Source organism: Elephas maximus, chromosome 3, assembly GCF_024166365.1.
Source record: "Elephas maximus indicus isolate mEleMax1 chromosome 3, mEleMax1 primary haplotype, whole genome shotgun sequence".
In the NCBI taxonomy this organism is placed as follows: domain Eukaryota; kingdom Metazoa; phylum Chordata; class Mammalia; order Proboscidea; family Elephantidae; genus Elephas; species Elephas maximus.
Genome location: NC_064821.1, coordinates 184878443 through 184905899, shown reverse-complemented (window position 1 = coordinate 184905899; position 27457 = coordinate 184878443). Strand labels below are relative to the sequence as shown.

Sequence of the window (27457 nt, the reverse complement as noted above, 5' to 3'; positions counted from 1 at the left end):
CTGTGAAGAATATAAAGAATGGTAAGAGGTAGTCACAGGTGGGAACAGGCGTATAAGTAAATCATACAAACATAGCGAGTTCTAGAATAGATATGCAGTAGTAAGTCCTGTAGAAGTACAGATACAGAAAACCAGGATTTGGGGAATGGTGTAGATTTTGGCAATTGTATGAGCAAAAGCATAGAGGTATGAGAGTGATTGGATTTTTCAAGAAAAGTCAAGTAGTTCAGTATATTTTGAGAGATGATAATAGAAAGGAAGGCTGGGGCCTTATGATGGAATGTTTAGGTGTTATGTTAAAGAAGTTAGATTTTAATTTGTAGTCAGTGCGGAGCCATCAGAAATATGTGTTAGTAGACCACGGATGGACTAAAAAGAGTGAAAGCAGGGAGGCCACTTCCTTAGTCTTGGTGAAGGATGACATAGTATTAGAAAATAGAATTGCTAGAACTGAATCATCGCTGGAACATGAGGGAGAGTAGTTAGGTTTTGAGATTTTTAGCCTGGGAGGAACGTGGTGCTACTAACCGAGAAAGAGAATACTAGAAGAGCACAGAGGATTACTTTTTAGAGGAGGATATAATGAGATATTGAAATTGAGTTGCCGCTAGAATACCTATCTGAATGTTCAACAGATACTTGGAATTTAGGTCTGCTAAAAACTCAAGAAAAAAAAATTAGGCAAGTCTAGGAATGTAGACTTGGGTATCATTTCACAGTGGGTGGAAGTAGATGTGATTGCCCACGAAGAAAGTAGGTGTGAATAGAGAAGACCTAAGATAGAACCTTGGAAAATGTCTACATTTAAGACTGGAACAAAGATAATGGAGTGTGAAGCAGAGAAGAAGCATTTGGAAAGGAAGCAAAAGTTGAAGTGCAGTGTCATAGAAGCAAGGGGAAAATATAGTTTAAGCAATACATGGACAACACTGTGGTTGAATAAAATGATGAGGACCCAGGAAAAGGGACTTAAGTGAGCAGTAGGAGGACATTGTAACCTCCTAAAAACATGAAGACAGTTGTTTTGGAATGAAGATTACAGGGGGATTGAGAAGTAAGTGAAAGGTAAGAAGACTGGAGGCAGTTAATATAACATTACTCTTGTATAAGCTTGGCACTGAAGAAGAAAAGTGAGTTGGGCAAAGTCGAGGGAAGGTTTGTATAAAATTGAGGAAAACTTGATCATGTATATAGGCCTAAGGGGAAAGAAAAAGTAGGAATATTTATAGAGCAAGACCCTCAAAAGAGACCAGAGGGGGAGCTCAAATAATTGTTAGTGGTAAACCTTTTTATTCTCTATTTTGAGTCCTGAGGTAAAGAGAAGGGAGGTGGATAGTAACAGAGAAATTGAGGAAATATCTATTGGGAGAACTATCTTATCGGTCAAGGTAATTACAGATGGGGTGCAAGGCTGGGCTGTAGATGTATGGACTGAAGAGTCTCAGTTCTTCGCCTGAATAGGAGTACTTGATTTTCCAGAGTTCAATATTAATTTGTATTTCTCTTCCTTCGGCAGGAACTAAAACATTTGATCTTGGAGGCAGCAGATGGCTTTCTGTTTATTGTCTCATGTGAGACAGGCCGAGTGGTATATGTCTCTGACTCTGTGACCCCTGTTCTGAACCAGCCACAGTCTGAATGGTTTGGCAGCACACTCTATGATCAGGTGCACCCAGATGATGTGGACAAACTTCGTGAGCAGCTTTCCACTTCTGAAAATACCCTGACAGGTGAGTGTTAAGTAGATGAGAAATTAATGGGGAGGCTTTTCTTCTTCTTTTTCCTAAGGCAGAAGAGGTGTTTTAACTCCTAAATTGGCTTGGTGAATCTGGGAAGGCTTCTAGAATTTTCTCCCTTAATGAATATAATCAGTTCTTTTTATCCACCTGCAGGTTATCTCCTTTGCCGCTTATCCTTCGAAAATGTTGTAATAGTGCTAATGTGTGTATAAAAGCTTAGGTTTTTTTCTTAATATTAGTGTAGATGAAACAGTAAAAAGTGACACCTACAACTTTTTTTTTTTTTTTTTAACATTCTAAAAGGACTAATTATCTATGTTTCCATCTGATTTGTGGGTAATTACCTGGTAAATTTTCTGCCAACTCGTACTTTGGCTTTGTGGTAGGTTTTATGATAACAGATTTTTATTTTATTTTAGAGGGGTCGTTATTGGTCACTGTTAAAAGGTTTTTTTGTTTTTTGCATCTATACTCTTTTTCTGGTTCTATGGTAATAGGTATTTTATTTTAGAGGAGGTGGTTATTGTTCACTGTTACAAGGATTTTTTTGTGTTTTCTATCTATACTCTTTTTTTCCACCAGGCACTCCTTGGAAACTCTATGGGGCAGTTCTACTCTGTCCTGTAGGGTTGCTATGAGTCAGAATCGACTCGACGACACTGGGTAGTGGGTTATACTCTTTTTATGGCTTGTTCTTTTCTTTTCTTCCAATTTTTTAGCCCTTTTGCCAGAATTTGGCTAGAGGAAACAAGTCACATCTGCTCCTAAGCAACTTTGGAGAAAAGTTTAAAGTGAAAGCAGATTAAAACTGGTAGTTAAAATGAAATGTAAGAAATTCCAATATGGTCATGTAAATGTTGGTGTTTAGGTTTTCCCTCTTTTATGTTTATGGATTTCACTTTTCTAGTTCTTCCTTTTCCTGAAAGTTGCCCTTGGTTTCTGTGTAATAAAGGGGAGGAACAATGTTGACTTGAGATAGATTTTTTTATATAGCATATAATATTGTTTTTAAAGCAGTGACATTCATTTTGTGTGTGTGCGTGTGTGTAAAAATAACCAGACAGAAGACCATAGCCTTGCCTCTTGCTTGCCAGCACTGCTCCCCACTCCTGTTGCCCTTGCACAAGGCTATTTTCAGTACTGCCTGTGAACTTAAGAGTGAGATTCATTGATGGGAATCAAAGTATTTTAGACTTGAAAAAAGAACCCCTGCCCTGCTTGGCTTGTACTATTATAAGCAAGGAGATTGGGGAGGATGAATAGGATGCTTGCTTCTCCTTGCTTCCTGTATCACCTCCCCATCCCCACACACACACAAAAGTATACACTCCAGAGTGCTCTTCACTTCCTTTTTCAGGGCGTATCCTAGATCTGAAGACTGGAACAGTGAAAAAGGAGGGTCAGCAGTCTTCCATGAGAATGTGTATGGGCTCCAGGAGATCATTTATTTGCCGTATGAGGTAAGCATCAGGCTGAGGATTGTGACATAGGAAGAACCAAGAGCTGAAGGTTTGATTTCTGGTCAGAGGAGTTAAAATTTTAAATCCAGCTTCCAGTTAAACTTAAATCTAACCCTCAAGACCCAGATGAGCTATAACACAGAATAAAGTACTTGGTAAGGTAATAACTAACATTTACTGAACTCTTCCTAAGCCAGACACTGTGATAGGTGCTTTATGTCTGTTACCTCATTTCATCCCCACAACTGCCCTATAGGGTAGGATTTGTGGTTACCGTCTTGCTAATGAAAAAGCAGACTAAAAGAAGTGAACTCCCGAAGATTACATAGATAGTATCTGATACAAGATTTTATTTTAATCCCTATTTGTCTGACCCCAAAACCTGTATTTTTTTCCCATTATATCATGGGACAACATCTGTGTACTCAGACCATTTCTCTAATTTTTTTTTTTTGTTGTTAGAAATTTGAGGTTTCCATGTCTTTCAGTCAGTATTTATCAATTTATACTATACATTTTAGGAGTCTGAAAAAAGGATGGTGGTCCTTTCTGTATGGGGAGAAAAAAACAACAGCTCTTGAAGTTAAAAAAATCATTGCAGATAGTATAATGGAAATTGGCTCTATTGTACTGAGGATGCTCTCTAGAAATGATGGGTAGGATATTGGGAAAGGTTTCCTGGGAGATAGACAAAATTGACTATTATGTGGCTTAGTGGTTTAGAGTAGTCGCAGGACTCAGACTGCTGGATTTGAATTATTGCTTTGGCATTTACTCTGAGACCTTAGATAAATTGCATGACGGCTCTGTGCTTTGGTTTCATCATCTAAAATTGGGGGTAATATTATTACTGACCTCATAAGGTTGATACGAGGATTAGATGAACTAATACACGTAAAGGTGCTTAGAATAGTTCATGGAACATATTAAACTCTGTAATATAAAGTTTTATCTATTATTATAATTTTAAAGAAATGAGAGAGGGGAAGTAGAGGATGGGAGAGAGCATCCCAGCATGTAGGCATGGCTGATGAAAAGACATAGACAGAAGCAAGATAAATAGTATGAAATGTAGCAAATAGGTTAGGTTGAGGTTAATGTAGAGCAAAAAAGAAAAAAAAAGTTGCCATCAAGTCGCTTCCAACTCATGGCTGTCGCATGTGTGTCAGAGCAGAAATGTGTTCCATGGGGTTTTCAATGACTGATTTTTTGGAAGAAGATTGCCAGGTCTTTCTTCCTAGGTGCCTCTGGGTAAGTTTGAACTGCCAGTCTTTTGTTCAGCAGCTGAGTACATTCACCGTTTGCGCCAGCCAGGGACTCCTAACGTAGCCCAGGAGTTAGTAAAACCGTGGCCTATTATTTGTAAATAAAGTTTATTAGAACATAGCCATGCTCGTTTGTTTATGTATTATCTATGGCTGCTTCTGTGCTATAATGGCAGAGTTAAAAAGTTTCAACAGAGACTGTATGGCCAACAAAGCTGAAAATACTTACTATCTGGTCCTTTATACAGAAAATTTGCCAACCTCTGATGTATATCCGTGGGAGAAAGATGTGGCAGTCGGCTTCCTTAACAATTACACCCTTGGAGACCCTATGGGGCAGTTCTCCTGTGTCCTGTAGGGTCGCTATGAGTTAGAATTGACTCGATGGCAATGAATTTAGTTTTTGGTCTGATGTGTATAGAAGCTTTGCATTTGAAGAGCGTCTGGGACATTTTGACTTCAAATTTTAAGACAGCTACAAGTTTTAGAGATACCAAGCCTGACTTAACCTTTATCCTTCCTTTTTAGGAGCATTGTTCCCAATTTTCTGGGTCTAGTTGTATCCAGAGCCTGTTATCTGGCTGCTACTAATGGAAAGTTCTTTGATCGGGCAGCCTAACTGCTTTTAATCTCTCTGTTGGTTAAAACAGGTGCGGCAGTAGCTCCGTGGACCCAGTCTCCATGAATAGACTGAGCTTTGTGAGGAACAGGTGCAGGTGAGATTCTAAGCAGTGAAAACTAAAGGGATGGCCAAGTATCTGGAGAGATCGTCACTTTTTTTCACCCATCTTCCTGTAGTCCTTCCTTCAGTAGTCCTCACCCTCATTCTTCACCTCCTAGTTACTTTTTTTTTTACTTTGACATTTTTCTGAGTTTCTCAAGCTTCTCCTGTTCATCCTGTTCAAGCTTCCGTTCATGCTTTACCTACTTCCCTCCTGCTATAGTCATTTTCATTTGCTTTACTTTGGAAATGCTCAAAAATGTGGTGGTCACTTTCAGGTGGGGAAGGTCCAAGAACTGGTTACCTTGACTGCTAAACACTCTAGAGCATAAAAGTTAAAGGTACTAAGCCATCATTGCTCTTTAGAAGTTTTACTGGGCAGGGTTTTCTTTTCTAGGAATGGGCTTGGCTCTGTGAAGGATGGAGAACCTCACTTCGTGGTGGTCCACTGCACAGGCTACATCAAGGCCTGGCCCCCAGCAGGTAGGAGAGTTGGATAGTGATTTTTCTCCTGGTTCTGCAGGTTCCTCACAGAGTCCAAGAAAATTAGCTAACGTTTATTATTTACCTGGCATATGAAATATATTTTGATACAAGCTATAAGAAAATAGAAAAGAAAAGCAAACTCAGACTTGAAAATGACTCAGTATTGGTCGCATCATAGAATATATAGTTTTTAAATGTCCAAATTCATAACAATGTGTATTAAATGTCTATGTTCTAAGCATTTATGTGCAGAGAAACATTTGACCTTGAGGGCATCTAATTTTGGAAAGCTTTCTAAAGTAGTTGTAAGACTTTGGAAAAGAAAGGGAAAATGACTTGATTGCATAACTTATGAAGGTTTTAAGCTGGGATGTGAGCAGATAAGCTTTACAAGAATTTGAAGTCATATAGGGACTGTGAGGAAGGCAGTTGGAGTGCAGGGATCAGCTTTTTAAACTGTTTTGTCAGTTTCCAAATCTTAGGAACTTTATTACTTCTCTGCTGGATGGGTATGATTGGGAAGTGAGGGTTGGGAGGAGACAGACAAGCTAAGCGAAAAGGGAGGCAAGACAGTATAGTTTGGAAAGAGATTAAGCTTTGGATTTGGAAAAGCCTGAGTTTGATTCCTGGCATTGTCATGTATTAGCAGTACAACCTAGAGTAAGTTGCTTGCTCTTTTTAAACCTCATTTTCCTCACTTACAATTTGGAGTCAATACATCCTGTATAGAGTTCTTATGAGGATTAAATTTAATGTAAGGAGAGCCTCAGCCCAGTGCCCAACATGTGGTAGGCATCCAGTAAATGATAATACTTAATAAAAAAAATTTTTTTAAGTAGTATTGACATTTGAACTTTTTACTCAATGTACTGTATAAACCATACATTTGAGGTACATTTGGACTTTCATACTTCTGTATAGATCTCAAAGGAATACTATTTTTCTGGGTAAAAAGAGTAGGAGGGAAATGCAGCCTTCTTCCTTTTCCTTAGAAAGCACTGGCATCTCCTCTCTTTTCCAAAGGGCACAGATAACTTTTAATATTTGGTATAATTTCATTTTTGGCGATTTGCTTACTTTAAAAGTCACAGGTGGGGCAAGACATTTATTCTCTGCCTGTCATACGGTCATGGAATGAGGTCTTATGTGTTTGGTTTGGCCAGTGTAGTTTTGTAGAAATTCCTTGGGTGAGATCTCTACTTTTTATCTTACTACAACTAATGTGGGTAAAATATATGAAAATACATGTATGTGTGTGTGTGTGTGTGTGTGTGTAAATATTTAGAATAATGCCTTGCATATGGTAGATTCTATGTAGCTTTTTACCTTTATCATCATTCATCACTCTCTCTTGCATTATACCTAACCTTTTTATGCATAAATATATGTTAATTCTTTACCTGCTTGACTTTGAAGGCATTTTTGAGTTTGATATTCCCGTTAAACCTTTAAACCTCACCTTCGTAAAGGTGTCTCTCTCCCAGATGATGACCCAGAGGCTGGCCAGGGGAGCAAGTTTTGCCTAGTGGCCATTGGCAGACTGCAGGCAAGTATGATGAATTTTCCACATCTGTTTTCCTTTGGAATTAGAGGAAGTTTCCCTCAGAACTTGTTCATGTTCATTTTCTTCTACCTTCTCTCCTAGCCTCTGAGTACAAATGGAAAATTCCGTAAAACTCCAAAATTTTAAAGGAATATGGCATTCAGAGTTAACATAGTGTTCAGCTGCTAACCAAAAGGTTGGCAGTTCAAATCTACCAGCTGCTGCTCTTTAGAAACCCTATGTGGCAGTTCTACTTTGTCCTGTAGGGTTGCTATGAGTTGGAATCGACTCAGCAGCAATGGGTTTGGTTTTTGGTTCTCTTGGATTTAGGAAAAGCTGAAGAATATGCAAGAGGAAGAGAGATCTTTTCCCCTCGTCTTTCTTATTTTTTTAGCTTTACAATGCCGAATTTTCCATTTCCAATTAATTTCCTTTGCCCCTGTACAAGAAGAGAGTTCGTTTGATTTTATCATTACATGACTATAATGATAGAGAAGTGGGAGTTTTTTGATTCTGCTCATAAAAATAGATAAGCTTCTTGGTTATTTGGGACCATAATTTTCCAGTCTGAATAATGAACACAGCCTAGCCAGATAAAAGTAGATGGGGTTTTGGGTTGAATTGATTTTTTTTGCTTTCTTTACTGACTGAGCAAAGAGTACATGTGTGCTAATGGAGCTAGCCCTCATGCCCTTTCTGATTGTAATTGTCATTATTTCCTTTCTGAGTGAGATGTGAAAGTTTAGAAATGCCTAAAACTGGTGGCCTCACATTTATGGAAAATACATCTGTAAAGAAGATAATAATTTTATCTCATTTTCATCCTTTTACTCTCAGGTAACAAGTTCTCCCAACTGTACAGACATGAGTAACATTTGTCAACCAACAGAGTTTATCTCCCGACACAACATTGAAGGAATCTTCACTTTTGTGGATCACCGCTGTGTGGCTACTGTTGGCTACCAGCCACAGGTGAGGAGCTGAAGCTCTTACACTGCTTATCGTTAGGCCTCTGTTTTCCCTTGGCAATGCTGACATTATCTAATCCTGTAATTCCGGAGACAGTCAAAGCATGTCAGCTCCAGCTCAGAAAAAGACAATCCCATTCTATCAGTAGCTAGCCTACCAAGGCTAGAATCCCATCTAGAAAAATAGGACTTGTGAAATGAAATAGGAGAAGCAGACATGAATATGTATTTATTTTGCATTATTGATATTAATACAAATAATGATGCAGAAGTGCTTGTTGTAGTTAAAATGGTATGGCCACCTTTAGATAAATCATATTATTACCCAGATGACTAATAACCTACAAAATAGGCAAATTTAGCACGTTATTATAATTTTATTTTTTCATTTATTGTGCTTTAGGTGAAAGTTTACAGCTCCAGTTAATTTCTCATACAAAAATTTATACACATATTGTTATGAGACCCTAGTTGCAATCTCTGTAATATGACAGCACACTCCCCTTTTCCACTCTGGGTTTCCTGTGTCCATTCACCCAGCTTCTGTCCCTTTCTGCCTTCTCATCCCGCCTCCAGACAGGACCCGTCCATTTAGTCTCATGTATCTACTTGAAATAAGCGCATTCTTCATGAGTATTGTTGTCTTATAGTCCAGTCTAATCTTTGTCTGAAGAGTTGGCTTTGGGAATGGCTTTAGTTCTGGGTTAACAGAGTCTGGGGGCCGCGTCCTCTGGGGTTCCTCTAGTCTCAGTCAGACCATTAAGTCTGGTCTTTTGACTTGAATTTGAGTTGTGCACCATGCTTTTCTTCTGCTCTGTCAGAGGCTCTCTGTTGTGTTCCCTGTCAGGGCGGTCGTTTGTGGCAGCTGGGCACCATCTAGTTTTTCTGGTCTCAGGTTGATGCAGTCTCTGGTTTATGTGGCTCTTTTGTTTCTGGGGCAAATACTTTCCTCGTGTCTTGGTATTCTTCATTCTCCTTTGCTCCAGATGGTTGGGACCAATTGATGCATCTTAGATGGCTGCTCACAAGCTTTTAAGACCCCAGATACCACTCACCAAAATGGGGTGTAGAATATTTTCTTAATAAACTTTGTTATGGCAGTTGACCTAGATGACCTCCAAAACCAGGGTCCCTAGACCCCTTTCCCTGCTCCTCTGTCCCTCAAAGTGTTTGGTTGTGTTCAGGAAACTTCTTAGCTTTTGGTTTAGTCCAGTTGTGCTGACTTTCCCTGTATTGTGTACTGTCTCCGTTCACCTAAGATAATTCTTATCTATTATCTTTTTTTTATCTAGTTGGTGAATCCCCCTCTCTCTCCCTCTCTACCCTCTTAACCATTAAAGAATGTTTTCCTCTGTGTTTAAACCTTTCCTTGAGTTCTTATAATAGTGGTCTCATACAATATTTGTCCTTTTGCAACTAATTTTACTCAGCATAATGCCTTCCAGATTCATCCATGTTGTGAGATGTTTCACAGACTCCTCATTTTTCTTTGTCATTGCGCAGTATTTCATTGTGTGTATATACCATGATTTGTTTATCCATTCTTCTGTCGATTGGCACCTGGGTTGTTTGTATCTTTTTGCTGTTACGAACAGTGCTGCAGTGAACATGGGTATGCATATATCTGTTCGTGTGAGGGCTCTTATTTCTCTAGGATACATTCCAAGGAGTGGGAGTTCTGGATCGTATGGTAGTTCTATTTCTAGCTTTTTAAGAAAGTGCCAAATCGATTTCCAAAGTGGTTGTCCCATTTTACATTCCCACTAGCAATGTATAAGTGTTCCAGTCTCTCCACAACCTCTCCAGCATTTATTATTTTGCGTTTTTGGATTAATGCTCTTCTTACTAGGGTGAGATAGTATCTCATTGTAGTTTTGATTTGCATTTCTCTATGATTGTGAGCCATTATCTCATCTCATGTATCTGTTAGCCACCTGAATGTCTTCTTTGGTGAAATGTCTGTTCATATCCTTTGCCCATTTTTTAATTGGGTTATTTGTCTTTTTGTTGTTGAGGTTTTGTAGTATCTTGTACGTTTTAGAGATCAGCCGCTGATCAGAAATGTCATAGCTAAAAACTTTTTCCCAATCTGTAGGTGATCTTTTTACTCTTTTGGTGAAGTCTTTGGATGAGAATAGGTGTTTGACTTTTAGGAGCTCTCAGTTACCTCATTTCTCTTCTGGTGTTTGTACAGTTCTAGTAAAGTTTTCTATACTGTTTATGCCATGTATTAGGGCTCCTAGTATTGTCCCTGTTTTTTCTTCCATGATGTTTATCGTTTTAGATTTTATATTTAGGTCTTTGATCCATTTTGAGTTAGTTTTTGTGCATGGTGTGAGGTATGGGTCTTATTTCATTTTTTTTCAGATGGATATCCAGTTATGCCAGCACCATTTGTTAAAGAGACTGTCTTTTCCCCATTTAATGGACTTTGGGCCTTTGTCAAATATCAGCTGCTCATAGGTGTATGAATTCACATCTGGAATCTCAATTCTGTTCCATTGGTCTATCTAGCTGTAGTACCAGTACCAGGCTGTTTTGACTACCATGGTGGTATAATAGGTTCTAAAATCAGATAGTGTGAGGCCTCCCACTTTGTTCTTTTTTAGTAATGCTTTACTTATCCCCGGCCTCTTCCCTTTCTATATGAAGTTGATAATTTGTTTCTCAATCTTGTTAAAAAACGTCATTGGAATTTGGATTGTGATTGCATTGTATCTGTAGGTGGCTTTGGGTAGATTTGACCTTTTTACAATGTTGAGTCTTTCTCTCCATGAGCAAGGTATGTTTTTCCACTTATGTAGGTCTCCTTTGGTTTCTTGCAGTAGTGTCTTGTAGTTTTCTTTGTATAGGTATTTTACATTTCTGGTTAGATTTGTTCCTAAGTATTTTATCTTCTCTGGGGCTATTGTAGATGGTATCGATTTGGTGATTTCCTCTTTGATGTTCTTTTTGTTGGTGTAGAGGAATCCAACTGATTTTTGTATGTTTACCTTGTATCCCAATATTCTGCTGAACTCTTCTATTAGTTTCAGTAGTTTTCTTGAGGATTCTTTATAGAGTTTTCTATGTATAAGATCATGTCATCTGTACATAGAGATACTTTTCCTACTTCTTTACCAATCTGGATGTCCTTTATTTATCTAGCCTAATTGCTCTGGCTAGGACTTCCAGCACAATGTTGAATAAGAGCGCAGATAAAGGGCATCCTTGTCTGGTTCCCAGTCTCATGGCGAATGCTTTCAGACTCTATTTAGGATGATATTGGCTACTGGCTTTGTATAAATGCCTTTTATTATGTTGAGGAATTTTCCTTCTATTCCTATTTTGCTGAGAGTTTTTATCATGAATGGGTGTTCGACTTTGTCAAATGCCTTTTGTCATCAATCAATAAGATCATGTGGTTCTTGTCTTTTGTTTTATTTATGTGATGGATTACATTACTTGTTTTTCTAGTGTTGAACCATTGCTCCATATCTGGTATGAATCCCACTTGGTCATGGTGAATTATTTTTTTGATATGTTGTTGAGTTCTGTTGGCTAGAATTTTGTTGACGATTTTTGCGTCTATATTCATGAGGGATATTGGTCTAATTTTCTTTTTTTGTGGTGTCTTTACCTGGTTTTGGTATCAGGGTTATGCTGGCTTTGTAGAATAAGTTTGGGAGTATTCCACTCTTTTCTATGCTCTGAAATACCTTTAGTAGTAGTGGTGTTAACTCTTCTCTGAAAGTTTGGTAGAATTCTCTAGTGAAGCCGTCAGAGTATGATTTTATTTAGATTTGTCTTTTAACCATCCAGTTAACTTTACCTGAGTTAAGGTATAAACCATTATATGAACTTATCATCAAGGGTTACTTCTGATTATAGCTGTTTGAAGAGATTTTGAAAAAGAAGAACAAAGTTGGAGGATTTACGCTATTGGTTTCAACATTCATTATAAAGCTATTGTTACTAAGACAGTGTAGTGTTAGTATAAGGATGGATCTGTAACTCAGTGGAACAGAATACAGAGTCTGTTCTCACATTTATGATCAACTGATTTTCCACAAAGGCGGCAAGACAATTCAATGAAGAGATTTTCCAACTAATGGTCTTGGAACAATTAAATGTCCATATGCAAAAAAAAAAAAAAAAAAACTAATTTAGACCCTTACCACATATCATACACAAAAATCAGCCTAAAGCCTAAATGTAAGAGCTAAAACTATAAACCCTCTGGGAGAAAATCTTTGTGACCTTGATTTCTTTAATGACACTGAAAGCATAATTCACAAAAGAAAAAGTTGATAAATTAAACTTTATTAAAATTAACGTTTACTCTCTTAAAAGTACATCATTCCTGGCTACCAGCATTGACCATTCTGACTGGGGTCACAATAGATGGTCTCAGGTAGAACGGGAGAAAAATACGGAGCAGAACTCAAATTCTTTAAAAAAAAAAAAAAAAGGACAAATTGGAACAGTAGAGAACAGACGACTCCCTGAGACTATCACCCTGAGACACTCTTTAAACCTAGAACTGTGCCTATCCCCTGAGGTTACCTTTTAGTGAAATAGCAGAAATAAAGATATTACCTGTAAGATTGGTACCCTACTTAAAAACTGTCTGTATGAGACCAAAAGGTCAACAGTTACCCAAAAGCAAAGATGAGAAGATAAGGGGGCAGGGAAACTAAGAGTGCTGGGAATGGAACAAACAGAACACAATTAAAGAAAATGTTGACACATTGTGAAAAGTATAACTAATGTCACTGAATAATTTGTGTGGAAATTGTCAAATGGGAGCCTAACTTGCTGTGTAAACTTTTACCAAAAACTTAATATTATTTGAGGAAAATAAAAGGGTGTCATTAAGAAAATGAAAAGACTAGCCACAATCTGGGGAAAAATGTTTGCAAATCATGTACCTGAAAAAGGATGTATATTCAGAATACATAATGAACTCTTTACAACTCATTAAGACAAACAACCAATAAAAAAAGGGCACAGGATTTGAACAGACATTTCACCAAAGAAGAAATATGAATGGCCAATAAGTGCATAAAAAGATATTCAACATCATTAGTCATTAGGAAAATACAAATTAAAATCACAATGAGATACCACTATATACCCACAAGAATGGCTGTAATCAAAAAGACTGACAGTACCAGGTGTAGGTGAAAATATGGAGAAACTGGAACCCTCATGCGTTGCTGACAGATAGGTTAAATGGCACAGCCACTTTGGAAAAACATTTTGTTAGTTTCTTAAAAAGTTAAACATACCCTGTGACTTCGCATTTCTGCTCCTGAGTATCTACCCAAGAGAAATGAAGACATATGTTCACAGAACGAGTTATACATAAATGTTCATAGCAGTATCTTTCATAATAGCCAAAGACTAAAAATAATTTAAATGTCCATCAAATAGTGAATGGATACACAAACTGGTATATTCCTGTTAGAATACTCCTGAACAGTAAAGAGGAATAAACTATTTATACATGCAACAACATAGATGAGCCTCAAAAATGTTAAGTGAAGAAAGACACAAAAGACTACATATTTCAGAATTTCATTTATGTGAAATTTCTAGAAAAGGCAAAACTAAAGAGGCAGAAAGCAGATCAGTGGTTAGCTGGGGAGATCAGATTGGGATCAACTGCAGGCAAGTGTGAGGGAGCTTTTGGAGCCGATGGATGTTTTCTAAAACTGAATTGTAGTGATGGTTGTACAACTTGGTGAATTGTATATGTAAATTATACCTCAAAGTTGTAAAGAAATTGTTAAATGTATAATGTTATGGAAAATAAAAATTCTGTAGAGACCAGCTGCTTAACAGATACCATGTTTGTTTCTTTTTTTTTTCTTCCACAATCTTAGGATAAAGGCAGGAGAGATAAAATCCAAGTCCCCAGCCGACAGGCCAGGAAAGTTGGATGTCCGTAAAATTATAGTGTCTTACTCTTCTTTCTCCCTTTCTAGGAGCTCTTAGGAAAGAATATTGTGGAATTCTGTCATCCTGAAGACCAACAGCTTCTAAGAGACAGTTTCCAACAGGTAAGTTTTTCCCTTGGTTTGGATCAAAGTAAATATTTTTTTCTATTTATTACATTCATTCCACAAATACTTATTGACTACTGATTAATTAAACAGTATGGTAGGTGCTGCAGTTTTACATTCTTTAATACTTAACCTGTATTTTGGAGGAACAGAAAAGGAAAAAGGACCAGTACATTGAAACTATGGATAATGTCCAGGGTATTTCTGTTTGGCTTTGGAATCATTCAGAGGCTATTCACTATCTTGTATCTAGCTAGCTGTATCCAAGGTGCTGTCTTTAAGGTCTTTTTACTGGGCTTTAGCTGAGCTGTGGATAGTATTAGAAAAAATCACTTTAGGGAGCACTTTTATAGATAATTAAGAGTTGAGTCCTAATTCTAATTTTTAGGCCCTAGCTCCTGAGTGTAACTGGTCAATTTAGTTTGAAGATAGACATGGCTTTAGTAGTAGTAGCTCTTAGTTTATATTAAAAAAAAAAATTATCCTTGTTAAGCCTCAGTAGTATTCTTATTGATACAATGAGTACAATAATCGTAAATAGTACTAAATAGTACTTAATTTAGAGGGTTGTTGGGAAGATTATGTAAATAAAATAAGTCATATAAAGCATGTAGCCTAGTGTATGACACATAGTAATTACAAAGTAATCTAAGTTGCTAAAATTATTGTTGTTTTATTGTTAGGGAGAGAGAGTCAAAAGATTATTTTCTATTCCATGAAACTAGAAACTAAAATAATCTAAAATTATTTTCTTAAAAAAAGGCAAAACAAGACTAAAACAAACTTGGGTTTTATTTATGGAAATCTCCATGTGTGTTATGAAAACAAATTCTCTGGTTTTGGGGGGGAAGGCAGAGTTGAAGAGCCACATGTAAGCTGTATTAAATGTCATTAAACCTAAAATTTCTAGCATAGTCTTGTAAAGCTAGCTCAGCATATCCTTAAAGGATTTTTTAAGGAATGTGGGGAAACAATCTTATCTTTACTGGAAATAATTACCGTTCTTGTTTGGCTTTTACTGGAGTGGTCAGATTGTTTGGGACTCTGGGAAGAAACCTGCTAAATATACCTCCTCTGTATTTAGTCACTTAGTTTTCACTGCTCATGTTATTTTGTTAGTAACATTGAAAGTGGCTGGTGCTTCAAGGTCGGTGATGTAAGAGTCTTAGGGTTGTAGAAATGGGAATTTAAAAAATTTTTCTAAAGAAAATTTTCTGTGCATTTCACTGATGGCATGAAAAATTTTTCAGGTGGTGAAGTTAAAAGGCCAGGTGCTGTCTGTCATGTTCCGGTTCCGATCTAAGAACCGAGAATGGCTCTGGATGAGAACCAGCTCCTTTACTTTCCAGAACCCTTACTCAGATGAAATTGAGTACATCATATGCACCAACACCAGTGTGAAGTATGTACCACAAAGGCCTTCTCTAGGTTGGGATTTCTTATGGGCCAAGTCTGATAAGCCTTATCAAGCTGTCTGTCTCCTTCTCTTCCACCTTTCCAATATTAAACTCCATTAGGTTCAAGTTCCTCATCTCCAACTTCTTAAAGGATTTGGGTAGTTGATCCAGGTAGAATAAGTTTTTAACGAACAATACTTTAGAGACTAAGTTCTGAGATGTGAATATAGCTTATATTTCAGTTTTATGTTTATCAGCTCATTTTAGAAAGAATTTTTTTTATATACCCAGTTTTTTATTGCTCTAGTCCGGCAGGATTTTCCTTTTGAGCTGCAGTCTGCCAACTTTTTCTGTAAAGGGCAGACAGTAAATATTTTAGGCCTTGTGGGCCATACAATCTCAATTGCAACTACTCACCTCTGCTCTTGTAGCACAAAAGCAGTCATAGGCAAGTTGAAATTAATGCACATGGCTGTGTTCCAGCAAACCTTTATTTTAAAAAACATGCAGTGGCCCAGATTGACTCATGGGCTATACTTTGCTGACCCCAGTTTTAAAGTACATCACACTGTTTTGTTATTTTCTACTCCTCTCTTCCCTGAACCTTTTCTGTTTGAGATTTCTTTCTCAGGCTGCTGCTGCTTTTGTTTTTTTATACAGCTTTAGTAAGATATAATTCATATGCCATACAGTTGACCCATTTAAAGTATACAATTCAGTGCACCCATTACCACAATCTAATTTCAGACCATTTTCATCTGCCCCTGGAAGAAATCCTGCACTTATTAACATTTAGTCCCCTTTCCCCTCCCTAGCCCTGTACAACCATTAATCTACTCTGTCTCTATGATTTGCCTATTTACACATTTCATATAATGGGACTCATACAGCATATAGTCTTTTGTGACTGGCCTCTTTCAATTAGGGTCATCCATGTTGCTGTATGTATCGGTATTTCAGTTCTTTTTATTGCTAAACAGTATTCATATATATATATATCATTTTTTTTACCCATTCATTGGTTTATTAACATTTGGGTTGTTTCCACCTTTTGGCTATTGTGACTAATGCCGCTATGAATATTCATATTCAAGTTTTTCTGTAGATGAATTTAAACTTTTGAGCAGCCACCAAACTGTTTTCCAAAACCACTGTACCATTTTACGTTTCCACGAGCAATGAAGGAGGGTTCTGATTTCTCCGCATATTTGTCACCACTTGCTATTGTCTGTCCTTTAAATTCTAGTCATCCTAATGGGTGTAAATTGTTAGCTTATTTCCTTGCTACTTAATATACCCCTGTAGAATTGGCTTTGGGACCTAGCCTTTTAAGATCAAATTATGAATAATTAGCAAGTGTGAATAATACCTGGTTGACAACATTGAGTCAGTATTCTCCAATTCAATTTTTAGGGCTTTTAAAGCTTAATTTTCTGTAAACTAACAGTATAAAACAGTAGATCAAGTTACAACATTTTATTACCTTCTCTTAGGACTCAACTGTATGGTCATGGTCATTGTAGTCATCTTTATATTATACAACATTGTTTTGTGTTTCCATTGAAATTTAAAAGGACTCAAGTTTCTGAAAATACGGCTTTCCCCAGTTTTATGTATAATTTTTCCCACCACAACTAATTTTTAATATATATTCTTTATAGAAAAATTGAAAAGTATAGAGAGAAGGAGAAATTCTCACTATCCAGAGATAATTTTCATTAATGTTTCAGTGTACTTTTAGTTTTTTTCCTATGCAGTTGATCAAGGCTTGATCAACTGACATATTTATTCATTCTAGTATATTCTTAAAGGGGACAAATTAAGAAAGAAGATTGAAATGCCACTATTTTTTGGTATATTCTTGTGAAGCATGTATTTTCTGGCTGAGGCTTAAGATATATAAGGTACATGAATGTGGCATCTCCATCAGCATCACCTCACTCTCAAAACTTCTTTGCAGACACACCATCTGGTGGTAAGGGTTTACGGTTGCAGGCTGGAAATTCTTTAGGGACCTTTTACTGATGAGGGTGTGTCCTGTGTTATAGAAGCTGAAGATGCTCTTCCAGAAGGGTAAAGCTTAAAGTATCTAAATTATTTATCTAATTTCCAAAGATGTAGACAGCTGCAGCTGCAGCAAGAACAACATTAATAAATAGCCCCTGTGCCTTTATAAAAGGGAGGTGCCAGTCCCTCCCTGCTTTGACAAGGCTTTTAATGGCTCGTTGCCTTCTGTAGATTTACATCTGAGGTGTGGTCTCCCCAGCTTGTTGGAACCACTATTAGTCTTCAGCTAGAGCAGTCAAAATAACAGCATACTGTGTGTTTAAGGAGTAAAAGCTGTTCTGCAGAACCCTTTTCTTTAGCCAAGAGGAAGCATTAACCATATTGAAAATTTAGTCCTGCCAAAATAAAAAGAGGTCAAGTCCTTAGACTGTAGGCCCCTTCAAGCAACAGAGTTAGCAATATTTACCTCAGAACCCAGTTGGATTTTGCAATTTGAGGAGTGGAAGTGACTCTGTCCCTGATGGAGAGATATCCTTTCACCATACTTATTAAGTCTCCGTGCTGAGCAAATAATGCAGGAAGCTGGACTACGTGAAGAAGAACGGGGCATCACGTTTGGAGGAAGACTCATTAACAACCGGTGACATGCAGATGACGCAACCTTTCTGGCTTAAAGTGAAGAGGACTTGAAGCACTTACTGATGAAGATCAAAGGCCACAGCCTTCAGTATGGATTAGTCTTCAACATAAAGAAAACAAAAATCTTTGCAACTGGACCAATAAGCGACATCATGATAAATGGAGAAATGATTGAAGTTGTTAAAGATTTCATTTTACTTGGATTCACAATCAATGCCCATGGAGGCCACAGCAAGAAATCAAATGATGTGTATTGCATTGGGCAAATCTGCTGCAGAAAACCTCTTTAAAGTGTTAAGAAGCAAAGATGTCACTTTGGGGACGAAGGAACGCCTGACCCAAGTCATGGTATCTTCAGTTACTTCATATGCATGCGAAAGCTGGACAGTGAAAAAGGAAAACCAAAGAAGAATTGCCACCTTTGAATTATTGTATTGGCAAAGAATATTGAATATACCATGGACTGCCTGAAGAATGAATAAATCTGTCTTGGAAGAGTACAGCCAGAATGCTCCTCAGAAGCAGGAATGTTGAGACTATGTCTCAAATACTTTGGACATGTTCTCAGGAGGATCCAGTACTTGGAGAAGGACATCGTGTTCTGTAAAGTAGAGGATCAGCGAAAAAGAGGAAGATCCTTATCAAGATGGATTGACACAGTGGCTGCAGCAATGAGCTCAAACCTAACAACGATTGTGAGCATGGCGCACAACCGGGCGGTGTTTCATTCTGTTGTTCATAGGGTTGCTACGAGTCATAACTGACTGGGCGACGCCTAGTGCCCACAGTCCCTCTTATAATGGGAGATGGGGGCAGATAGTGGAGACAGAGGTGAAAGAACTTCCAGATGACCTTTGTCTCCTGGCCTTTTCCAGACCTTGCTGTAGTAGATAACACAGCTTGGCATTAGGAGTAAGCAGGCCTCAGCTGTCTTCAGCTTTTCTCACTACTCCATTGATTCCTAGAGATAATCAGCCATCTTAAAAGTCAACATTAGCTATGAAACTTAAAACTCATTAATGTTAGAATAGAGGAGGCACCTGTTAAAATGTAGTTTCTTCTCAACCAAATACTAAGAATGGGATCCTGGTGCTTACGTTTTCACTTGGGTTTGAGCGGCAGACCTCTGCTAAGCCAAGGAATTTTGACAGAATTCTCAGGAGTGTACCTCATTTCATACCTGCCCAAGTTTTGGGTTAGATAGCTCCCAAATGAATTGATAGACTCTTGCATTCAAATGAGGAAATGAAAAACTAGGATAAGAATTAATTGCATTTTAAGGATAAGAAAACTGAGTCTCAGATAGATTAGGTGGTATGCCCTATGCCACACTACTAGGAGATCATGAAACCAAGACTTTCTTATCCCAATAAAACTACATTTTGAGGCTTTATCATAATAGCCGATTGAACTCTGGAATGTGGCTTACAAAGAGCATAAATGGAAGAATTTTATCAGTCCTGGCCTTTTTACCTCATGACCTTTGGGAAGACTGGAGAGTGGAAAGGAGAATACCAATTAAGTCAGTAGGTATCTTTTGAGCCCAAAAAGTGCCTTTGTCTAGGTGTTCGGTAATGTGTTACAAGATACGTACAGCTTCTACCTTCAGTTAGCTTATAGTTTAACATGGGAAATCTGCAAACACATCCATCAAAAATATTTCGTTACCAAGGAGCCCTGGTGACACAAGTGGTTAAGCACTCAGCTGCTAATTGAAAGGTTGGCAGTCGGACCCCCCCAGCTGTTCCACGGGAGAAAGACCTGGCAATCTGCTTCTGTAAAGATCATAGCCAGGAAAACCCTATGAGGCAGTTCAGCTGTGTCACATGGGTCACTGTGAGTCAAAAACAACTCGACAACACCTAACAACAAAAAACATTTCATTACCAAAGGAAATAAAGAGCAAAAGTAGTCACAGATTGAACCATGTTAATCAGGTTTACATATAATTACTATATACTCACAGCTTACAAAGTCACATGTAATTATATTTATGGAGAAAACATGGTTACTGCTTTCAGTGGCTTAAAATCTGGAAAACCTTTCTGTGGTTAACTATTGTGTGCTGGCAGGTGTTCTCAGCCTCTTTATGTCCTCACTTCACTCATATTTGCAAAGTTACATCAACTATTGAAAGATGTATCCTCCAAAGTTTTCCTATTCCAGTTCCTATTGTGTATGTTTCTCTCTCTTTTCCTCCTACTACTCTTCAGTGCGTGTGCATGTGCGTGTGCACACAAACACACATACACACACACACCCCCTATGTATTAAATACACAAACAGCTAGGCTAGAACCCAAACAGGGTGAACCCTTGGGCCATGGGACATAGTTTCTATCTGTACTGTTTTGTCCACAGTATGAATTATTTGCTGAAACTAAGGTTATAGGTTACCTGTAGGATTGGTCTTTAAACGGGTATTTATTAGTGATTGCCCTACCTACAGATGAATCTGTACAGCTTTATGTACAAACAGGGTCAAATTCTTTTTTTTTTTTCTGTTCTGTCTACTCCCTCTTTTCCCAGGAACTCTAGCCAGGAACCACGGCCTACACTTCCCAGCACAATCCAGAGGCCACAGCTAGGTCCCACAGCTAATTTACCCCTGGAGATGGGCTCAGGGCCGCTGGCACCCAGGTGAGAAATAGTGGAAGAATCATTTATTGGGCAGTCAGTAGCCCAGGGGATGGCCGTCTGCAATCCCATGTTTGGTTGGTTGGTTGGTTCTTTAAAGTTTTCCCAGATTCTTTTATAAAGTCTTTTTTTTGCCCGTTTCTCTCCTTACCGGCCTTTAACATATAGGCAGCAACAACAAACAGAACTGGAAGTGGTCCCAGGAAGAGATGGACTAGCCAGCTACAGTCATCCCCAGGTGTGTGTGTTTTCTTCCCTGAAGAGGACAGTAAGCATTTCTTAAAAAATATCTTCCAGTGCCCATTAAGAGTGTATGCATCTATGTGGATTTTAGGGTTTTGGATTATCCTGTTAAGTCCTTCATGGTTATTTTTATCACTGTATTCCGTAGGTCTCTGTTCAGCCTGTGACAACCACAGGACCAGAACACAGCAAGCCCCTTGAGAAGTCAGATGGTCTGTTTGCCCAGGATAGAGATCCAAGATTTTCAGAAATCTACTCCAGCATCAGTGCAGGTATATGTTCCTCAATTCCCCTAAATTCTCATTTAGATCACTTACTGATGGGTCTGCTGCTGCCCAGCCAGTGGTTTTCCAACATATTACCCTTTAATCATAATACCTCATAAATAAATAGGAACTTGCTGAACTAATAACTACAGCCCCTTGACTGGCCCTCCCCTCCCCCACTGCTTTTGGTCCACAGATCAGAGTAAAGGCATCTCCTCCAGCACTGTCCCTGCCACCCAACAGCTATTCTCCCAGGGCAACACATTCCCTCCTACCCCCCGGCCGGCAGAGAATTTCAGGTGAGCCCCATATGTGTGTGCTGCTTTAGAAGGCCCTGAAGTCAAGTTGTATTCTTCCTTAACTTTCTCTGATTATTTCACATAAAGCAGTGGAGCTTGCAGGGCCTAGGGTGAGGCAAGCTGCTTCTCTTCCACCTTTCTTTGTACCTTTCCTATTGCCACGTTCTAGGTTCCAACTCTGTATGTCCTGGTCAGTGTGTGATTGTCAGTCTTTCTCGTTTTTTCCAAATTTGGTTATCAGGCTTTTCTTAACTCCAGGGAAGTCAAGGGGAGATAAGGATACGATAGCACTTAGGTTGCCCTTTGATTCCTAGTTTCTGTGATAAATCTAACATTTTAATCCTTTTACTTCACTGTTTGTTCACTCCTAGGAATAGTGGTCTGGCCCCTTCTGTAACCATTGTCCAGCCATCAGGTTCTGCAGGGCAAATGTTGGCCCAGATTTCACGCCACTCCAACCCCACCCAGGGAGCAGCCCCAACTTGGACCCCCAGTACGCGCCCAGGCTTCTCTGCCCAGGTAAAGCTTCTCATTTGGCTGTCCCTGTATATAGTTTTTTGTTTTTTTTTTTCCTTATGTAAAATTACTAGACACCTTCCCTCTAACCTCCTCTTACCTCCCCTCCAGATTTTAGCTTTGTTAGAGCAGATCAATCATTAAAAACCGTAGCTAATCCAAAAATGTTAGTAAAGTCCATGCTTTTCACATATCCGCTTTAGATCAGGATTGCTCACACAGAACATTTTGGACAGGTTTGATTTTCAGGTCTTTACCCCTTAAATTCTAAAAAGTTTCCACTTTGTGGATACAGGGACAAAGGAGACAATTAAATAAAAAAATAAAAAATTGAGTACTTATTTATATATAGTAATGTCTATTTACCCAAAAAATGTATCAAAAAATTCTTACACTGTATTTTTATGCAGATAACACACGTCTTCTATGTTTGTTTGCTAACCATGTCCTCCCCCAGTGAGGTATCTTCATAAGCACTGCTATGCCAATTTTTTTTATATGTTGTTGTTAAAAAATTAGCATATCATGCTTACAAAAACACCTTGAGGGGAGAGGGTTTATCAAACAGAAATACAAGGCATTCGTTATTTGCATAAAAATATGGTATATGATATATTTAAGCCCAAAGCAGTCTTTCATATGTTAATATATATTTATGTTGTGCAACTAATATTTTAAATAAAAAAGCCAGAGCCAAAAGTAGGCTTCAGAATTGTTATATGCAGTATGATATCAATTGTGTAAAAAATGTATAGGAAAATGAAAACTGGAATTATCCAAAAGTGTTAACCATGAGTACTCTAGTGGTGAAATTATGAAATGGTTCTTTTTTTTTTTTTCTTCACTTTCCAAATATTTCTTATTAATATAGTAAGAAAGAAATGTTTAATGAAATAAAAGACATCATTTAGGAACAAACTGATGCAGTACAGGCTAAATAAGAAAATACTGCAAGATGTTTTTGCCCTCCATATAATATTCTGTTGTTAATGCCTCTAGTTTTTATATAACTTTAGTTTATAAAATGCTTTCATTTAAATAATTTAATTCTCACAACCCTAAATGTATGATTTTATTAATCCCTTAATTCTTTGCTTTTTGCACGTTATCACAGCTGCCTAAAAAATAGTGTCAGGGAGATAGGGAGTTAATCAGAAGAAATGTACAGTAGGAAATAAGTGATGAGTTTGGTTCCGAAGAACACAGTGATGTGCAGTACTGTTAACGTTCCATTTGTTGTTCCCCATCCCCTTCTCTCCTTCAGCAGGTGACTTCCCAGGCTACAGCCAAGACCCGTTCTCCCCAATTTGCTGTGGGCAACTTTCAGACTCCATCCTCCTTCAGCCCCATGTCCCTCCCTGGTGCTCCTACTACATCACCTGGTGCTGCTGCCTATCCTAGTCTCACGAACCATGGATCCAGCTTCGGTGAGTCCAGATCGGAAGGAGGGTAACAGGAAGATCACACCGCTAAAGAAAAAGGATTCGGTAGTTAAAATTGTTTGCTGTGTCTTGGGTGCACTGACCTATTTATGGGGAAAGGCAGGTGTATTCCCTGGAAAGTGGCAGTCTGTTTGGAATTAAAACCCTGCCCACATGAAAAACACTTCAGCACATATATCCAAAAGCATGTTAAAAAAAAAAACAACCCATTGCTGTCAAGTCAATTGCAACTCATAGCGAACCTATAGGATGGAGTAGAACTGCCCCATACTGTTTCCAAGGAGCATCTGGTGGATTTGAACTGCCCACCTTTTTGTTAGTAGCTGTAGCTCTTAACCACTACACCACCAGGTTTTCCAAAAGCAAGTATATTACTATAAATTTAATATAGTGCAGACTAAATGAGCATCGGGCTCTTTGGAAAGGCTACGTACAGAAGAAAAATTTATTTGGGGCTGGGTTTTGAAATGAAAGGTATTAATTGGCAGAGAGAAAGACGGAAGGTAATCTAGGTAAAGCTGATGGTTCGCATGTAGTTGTGTGCCAGTTTCCTATCTCCAGCGGAGTTAGTAGATTGAAGTTGTTTATTCCTTGCTGTATTTCCAGCTCCTGAGACTGGACAGACTGCTGGACAATTCCAGACACGAACAGCAGAGGGTGTGGGTGTCTGGCCGCAGTGGCAGGGCCAGCAGCCTCATCATCGTTCGAGTTCTAGTGAGCAACATGTTCAGCAGCCATCAGCACAGCAACCCGGCCAGCCTGAGGTCTTCCAGGTGAGAGGAAGAAAAGAACTTCAGAACATCAGAAACTGGGAGAGAAAGGGTCAGGGAGGACAGACAGAGAAGGAAGCATGCATGGACTGAGATGTTTGGTTGAGAGTGTGTAAGAGAAGACAGAGGAGGGACATGCAGAGATAAATGTCACTAATTGAAAAAATTATGAACTTAGTGTGATACACAGCCTTTAACCAGATAGAGAAAGCTAGTGATTTGAATCAAGCACCTTGTGAAGATGCCCAAGAAAGTTATTCTAACCCATTCACGGAGATCCACAGCCCCACATTAGAATAGCTATGGATACAAAGTAGGCAGAACCTATACAGAAAAAAAAAAAAAGGAGCCCTGGTGGCGCAGTGGTTAAGAGCCCGGCTGCTGACCAAAAGGTTGGCAGTTTGAATCCAACAGCTGCTCCTTGGAAACCTTATGGGGCAGTTCTGTTCCGTCCTGTAGGATCACTGTGAGTCAGAACCAACTTGATGGCAGTGGGTTTAGTTTTGGTTAATACAAAAAAATGCTTGAAGTAGAACATACCGATTATAGCTATAAAGGTATATTTATGTAAGTCCTGAGGGGCCTGGAAGAGTAAATGGAGTAATATTAGTCAGGCAAAGGAAACTAATTTAACAGACTGATTGAGAAAAGGCAAAATAGGTGTTGGTGGGTAAACAAATTATTTTATAAGGATCAGCACAAAGCTTTTCCTTTGAGGCAGAGGTTAAAGATGTCCCAAATGTCTAACCTTTCTAGGCTGCCACACCACTCCATCATCTCTGACATCGACTATTCCCTCTCCCTCAGTATTCTCCCTCTGTCTTTGGGTTCCCTAATTTCTTGCAACGCCTCACAGAACTCACCGACCATATAAAGGAAATGGCTCACGAGGCTGTAGAGGCTGGCGAGTCCCAAATTCGTGGGTCAGGCATAGACTTCTCCCTGGCCCTCAGTCTCTGCCCAGGGCACTCAGCTTTCTCGCTTTGTGGGCCGGGAAGCCCACTGTGCCATCTCCTGTGGGTTTCTGCTGCAGGTCTCTCCTCCTTTGGTGGTGGTGGGCTCTCCTCTGCTCTGGAATTGGCTCTCTTTTAGGGCAAAACTGACCAATCCCCATGATAGGCCATAATTATCCTATCACACAGTCACCTGGGTGAGAGTTACAAGGCCATAGCTGTAAGGGCCACACAAAAAGGTAGTTAATCCACCACAGTGGAAAACAAATAGGATGAAAGATACTCGTTATGTGTCTGTGTGACAAGCAGGTTTCTTTTTCCCTTTGAAAATACTGAGAACTGAAAAAGAGGGAACATGAGGAACTCTAGGAGGAAGACACAGAAGGGACTAGGAAAAGGCTGTGATCTAACAGAGAGAGTTGCTGGAAGTAAGCTCAGTACAGGGAGGCTCTCTGGGGTCTGTGGTAGTGGCACGGGGGAGTGCTGGAAGGGAGCTCTGTAAATGTAAGGGATCAAGGTGAGTGACCCAAATTTACTCTTTTTTTCTCATTAGGAGATGCTGTCCATGCTGGGAGACCAGAACAACAGCTACAACAATGAAGAATTTCCTGATTTAACTATGTTTCCCTCCTTTTCAGAATAGAACTGTTGGGGTGAGGATAAGGGGGTGGGGGAGAAAATCACTATTTGTTTTAAAAAGCAAATCTTTCTGTAAACAGAATAAAAGTTCCTCTCCCTTCCCTTCCCTCACCCCTAATGTATACCCCTTTTCCCTTCTGGCCTTTCCCCTAACCCTCTCGCCTCTCTGAGATAACATTTGTAGATGCAGTGGAATGAATTCCCAAGGCTTTTGGGGCCCTTTGAAAAACTGAGGCTAAACGAGGTTAAGAATGCCTTTCCTTATGTCTCTTGACCAGAACTTTGTGCAGACATGATTTGTGCTAGGGTCAAGGGGCAGATTAGAGGAACCTGGCACCCACTATTTGCCTTGGATACTATGGCATGTTTTTGGAAAAAATTCTGAATAGGGTGGAAGAGAATTGTCCTCGTATTTGAGGACCATGAAACATGGTAGGTATATATGGGATTTAGGAAGTGAGCATAGGCTCTTTCTCCTGCCTATGAGCAGTTCCTCTGGAAAGAAACTTGTGAGTGAGTGAGTGAGACTGTGTGTGCGTGTGCGTGTGTGTGTTCATGTGTTTATTCCTTTTCTCCCTCTTAGGGAGTTATGCAAAATTTGTCCCAGAGTTTATCTTTGTCTTTCTGTGTGTTTTTCAAAGAGTCCTAAGGAATTAAATCTTCCAGGTATTTCCACTTAGTATTGCAGCCAAAGAGTATTTAAATAAATGTCTTTGCTGCACCTACATCTATGCCAAGATAATATGCAGCTGTGAGCAAATGTATAGTCATTTGTTGATACAGTTGGTCTCTCATCAAACATTTAGTGATAAGGCTGGGCCATTCCTGCTTTTGGTGCTCTCACCTTATATGGAAGATCTGCAGACATTACAGAAATGGGCTGGCAAGATAAACACTTTAGAAACCCCAGACTTGGCCATAAAGACAATGCTGCATTTCTGTCAGAATCACATATGATGTGTATTCTGTAGACGTTATTTCTGCGTGGAAACTCAACTTCTTGGATTAGCAGTCTGAGTGAAAATCCAGCTGTTGGGGTATAAACCAAATACCAAGCCCTCTTGCAAAGTAGCTTCTTTCATCCCATCCTCAGTGTTCAGTCAGACAACAAATGGAAATTTAGGTCTCTCCTGGACCTATAGCTCTTTGCCTCTTCCCTCCAAACTTGAGATTGGATGTTGCTTTAGAGTGTAAGTGTAGTAATTCCATGTGACAGATGGGGCCTGGATTCCCATCCCAACAGGGTCACTTAGTAATTAACGATAGCCATATAAATGCAGATACAGGTTATTACTCTCACCCTTTACCTTCCTCAGGTCACAATCACGTGTAACAGCCTTTTTTAAAAAAAATTGGCTCAGGCCAGTATCTAAGTGCAAGGCTGAATAAGGAGAAGACATATTAAATGTAGCCATAGGGGA

General features: G+C 38.9%; 1 protein-coding gene across 1 annotated transcript in view; it reads left to right on the top strand.

Annotated features, from left to right (window-relative positions):
* The window catches only part of ARNT (aryl hydrocarbon receptor nuclear translocator), a 52302-nt gene extending 26165 nt beyond the window's left edge, over positions 1–26137 (top strand). The window contains exons 7-22 of the mRNA XM_049880383.1: positions 1517–1730; positions 3097–3199; positions 5115–5180; positions 5583–5668; positions 7141–7217; positions 8052–8186; positions 14152–14226; positions 15480–15631; positions 20801–20911; positions 21077–21146; positions 21300–21423; positions 21614–21716; positions 22088–22235; positions 23497–23659; positions 24281–24447; positions 25951–26137. Coding sequence (XP_049736340.1) covers positions 1517–1730; positions 3097–3199; positions 5115–5180; positions 5583–5668; positions 7141–7217; positions 8052–8186; positions 14152–14226; positions 15480–15631; positions 20801–20911; positions 21077–21146; positions 21300–21423; positions 21614–21716; positions 22088–22235; positions 23497–23659; positions 24281–24447; positions 25951–26040 — 1884 coding nt within the window. The 3' untranslated portion in view covers positions 26041–26137. The remainder of the gene's footprint in view (positions 1–1516; positions 1731–3096; positions 3200–5114; positions 5181–5582; positions 5669–7140; positions 7218–8051; positions 8187–14151; positions 14227–15479; positions 15632–20800; positions 20912–21076; positions 21147–21299; positions 21424–21613; positions 21717–22087; positions 22236–23496; positions 23660–24280; positions 24448–25950) is intronic.
* The last annotated feature ends 1320 nt before the right edge of the window (positions 26138–27457 follow it).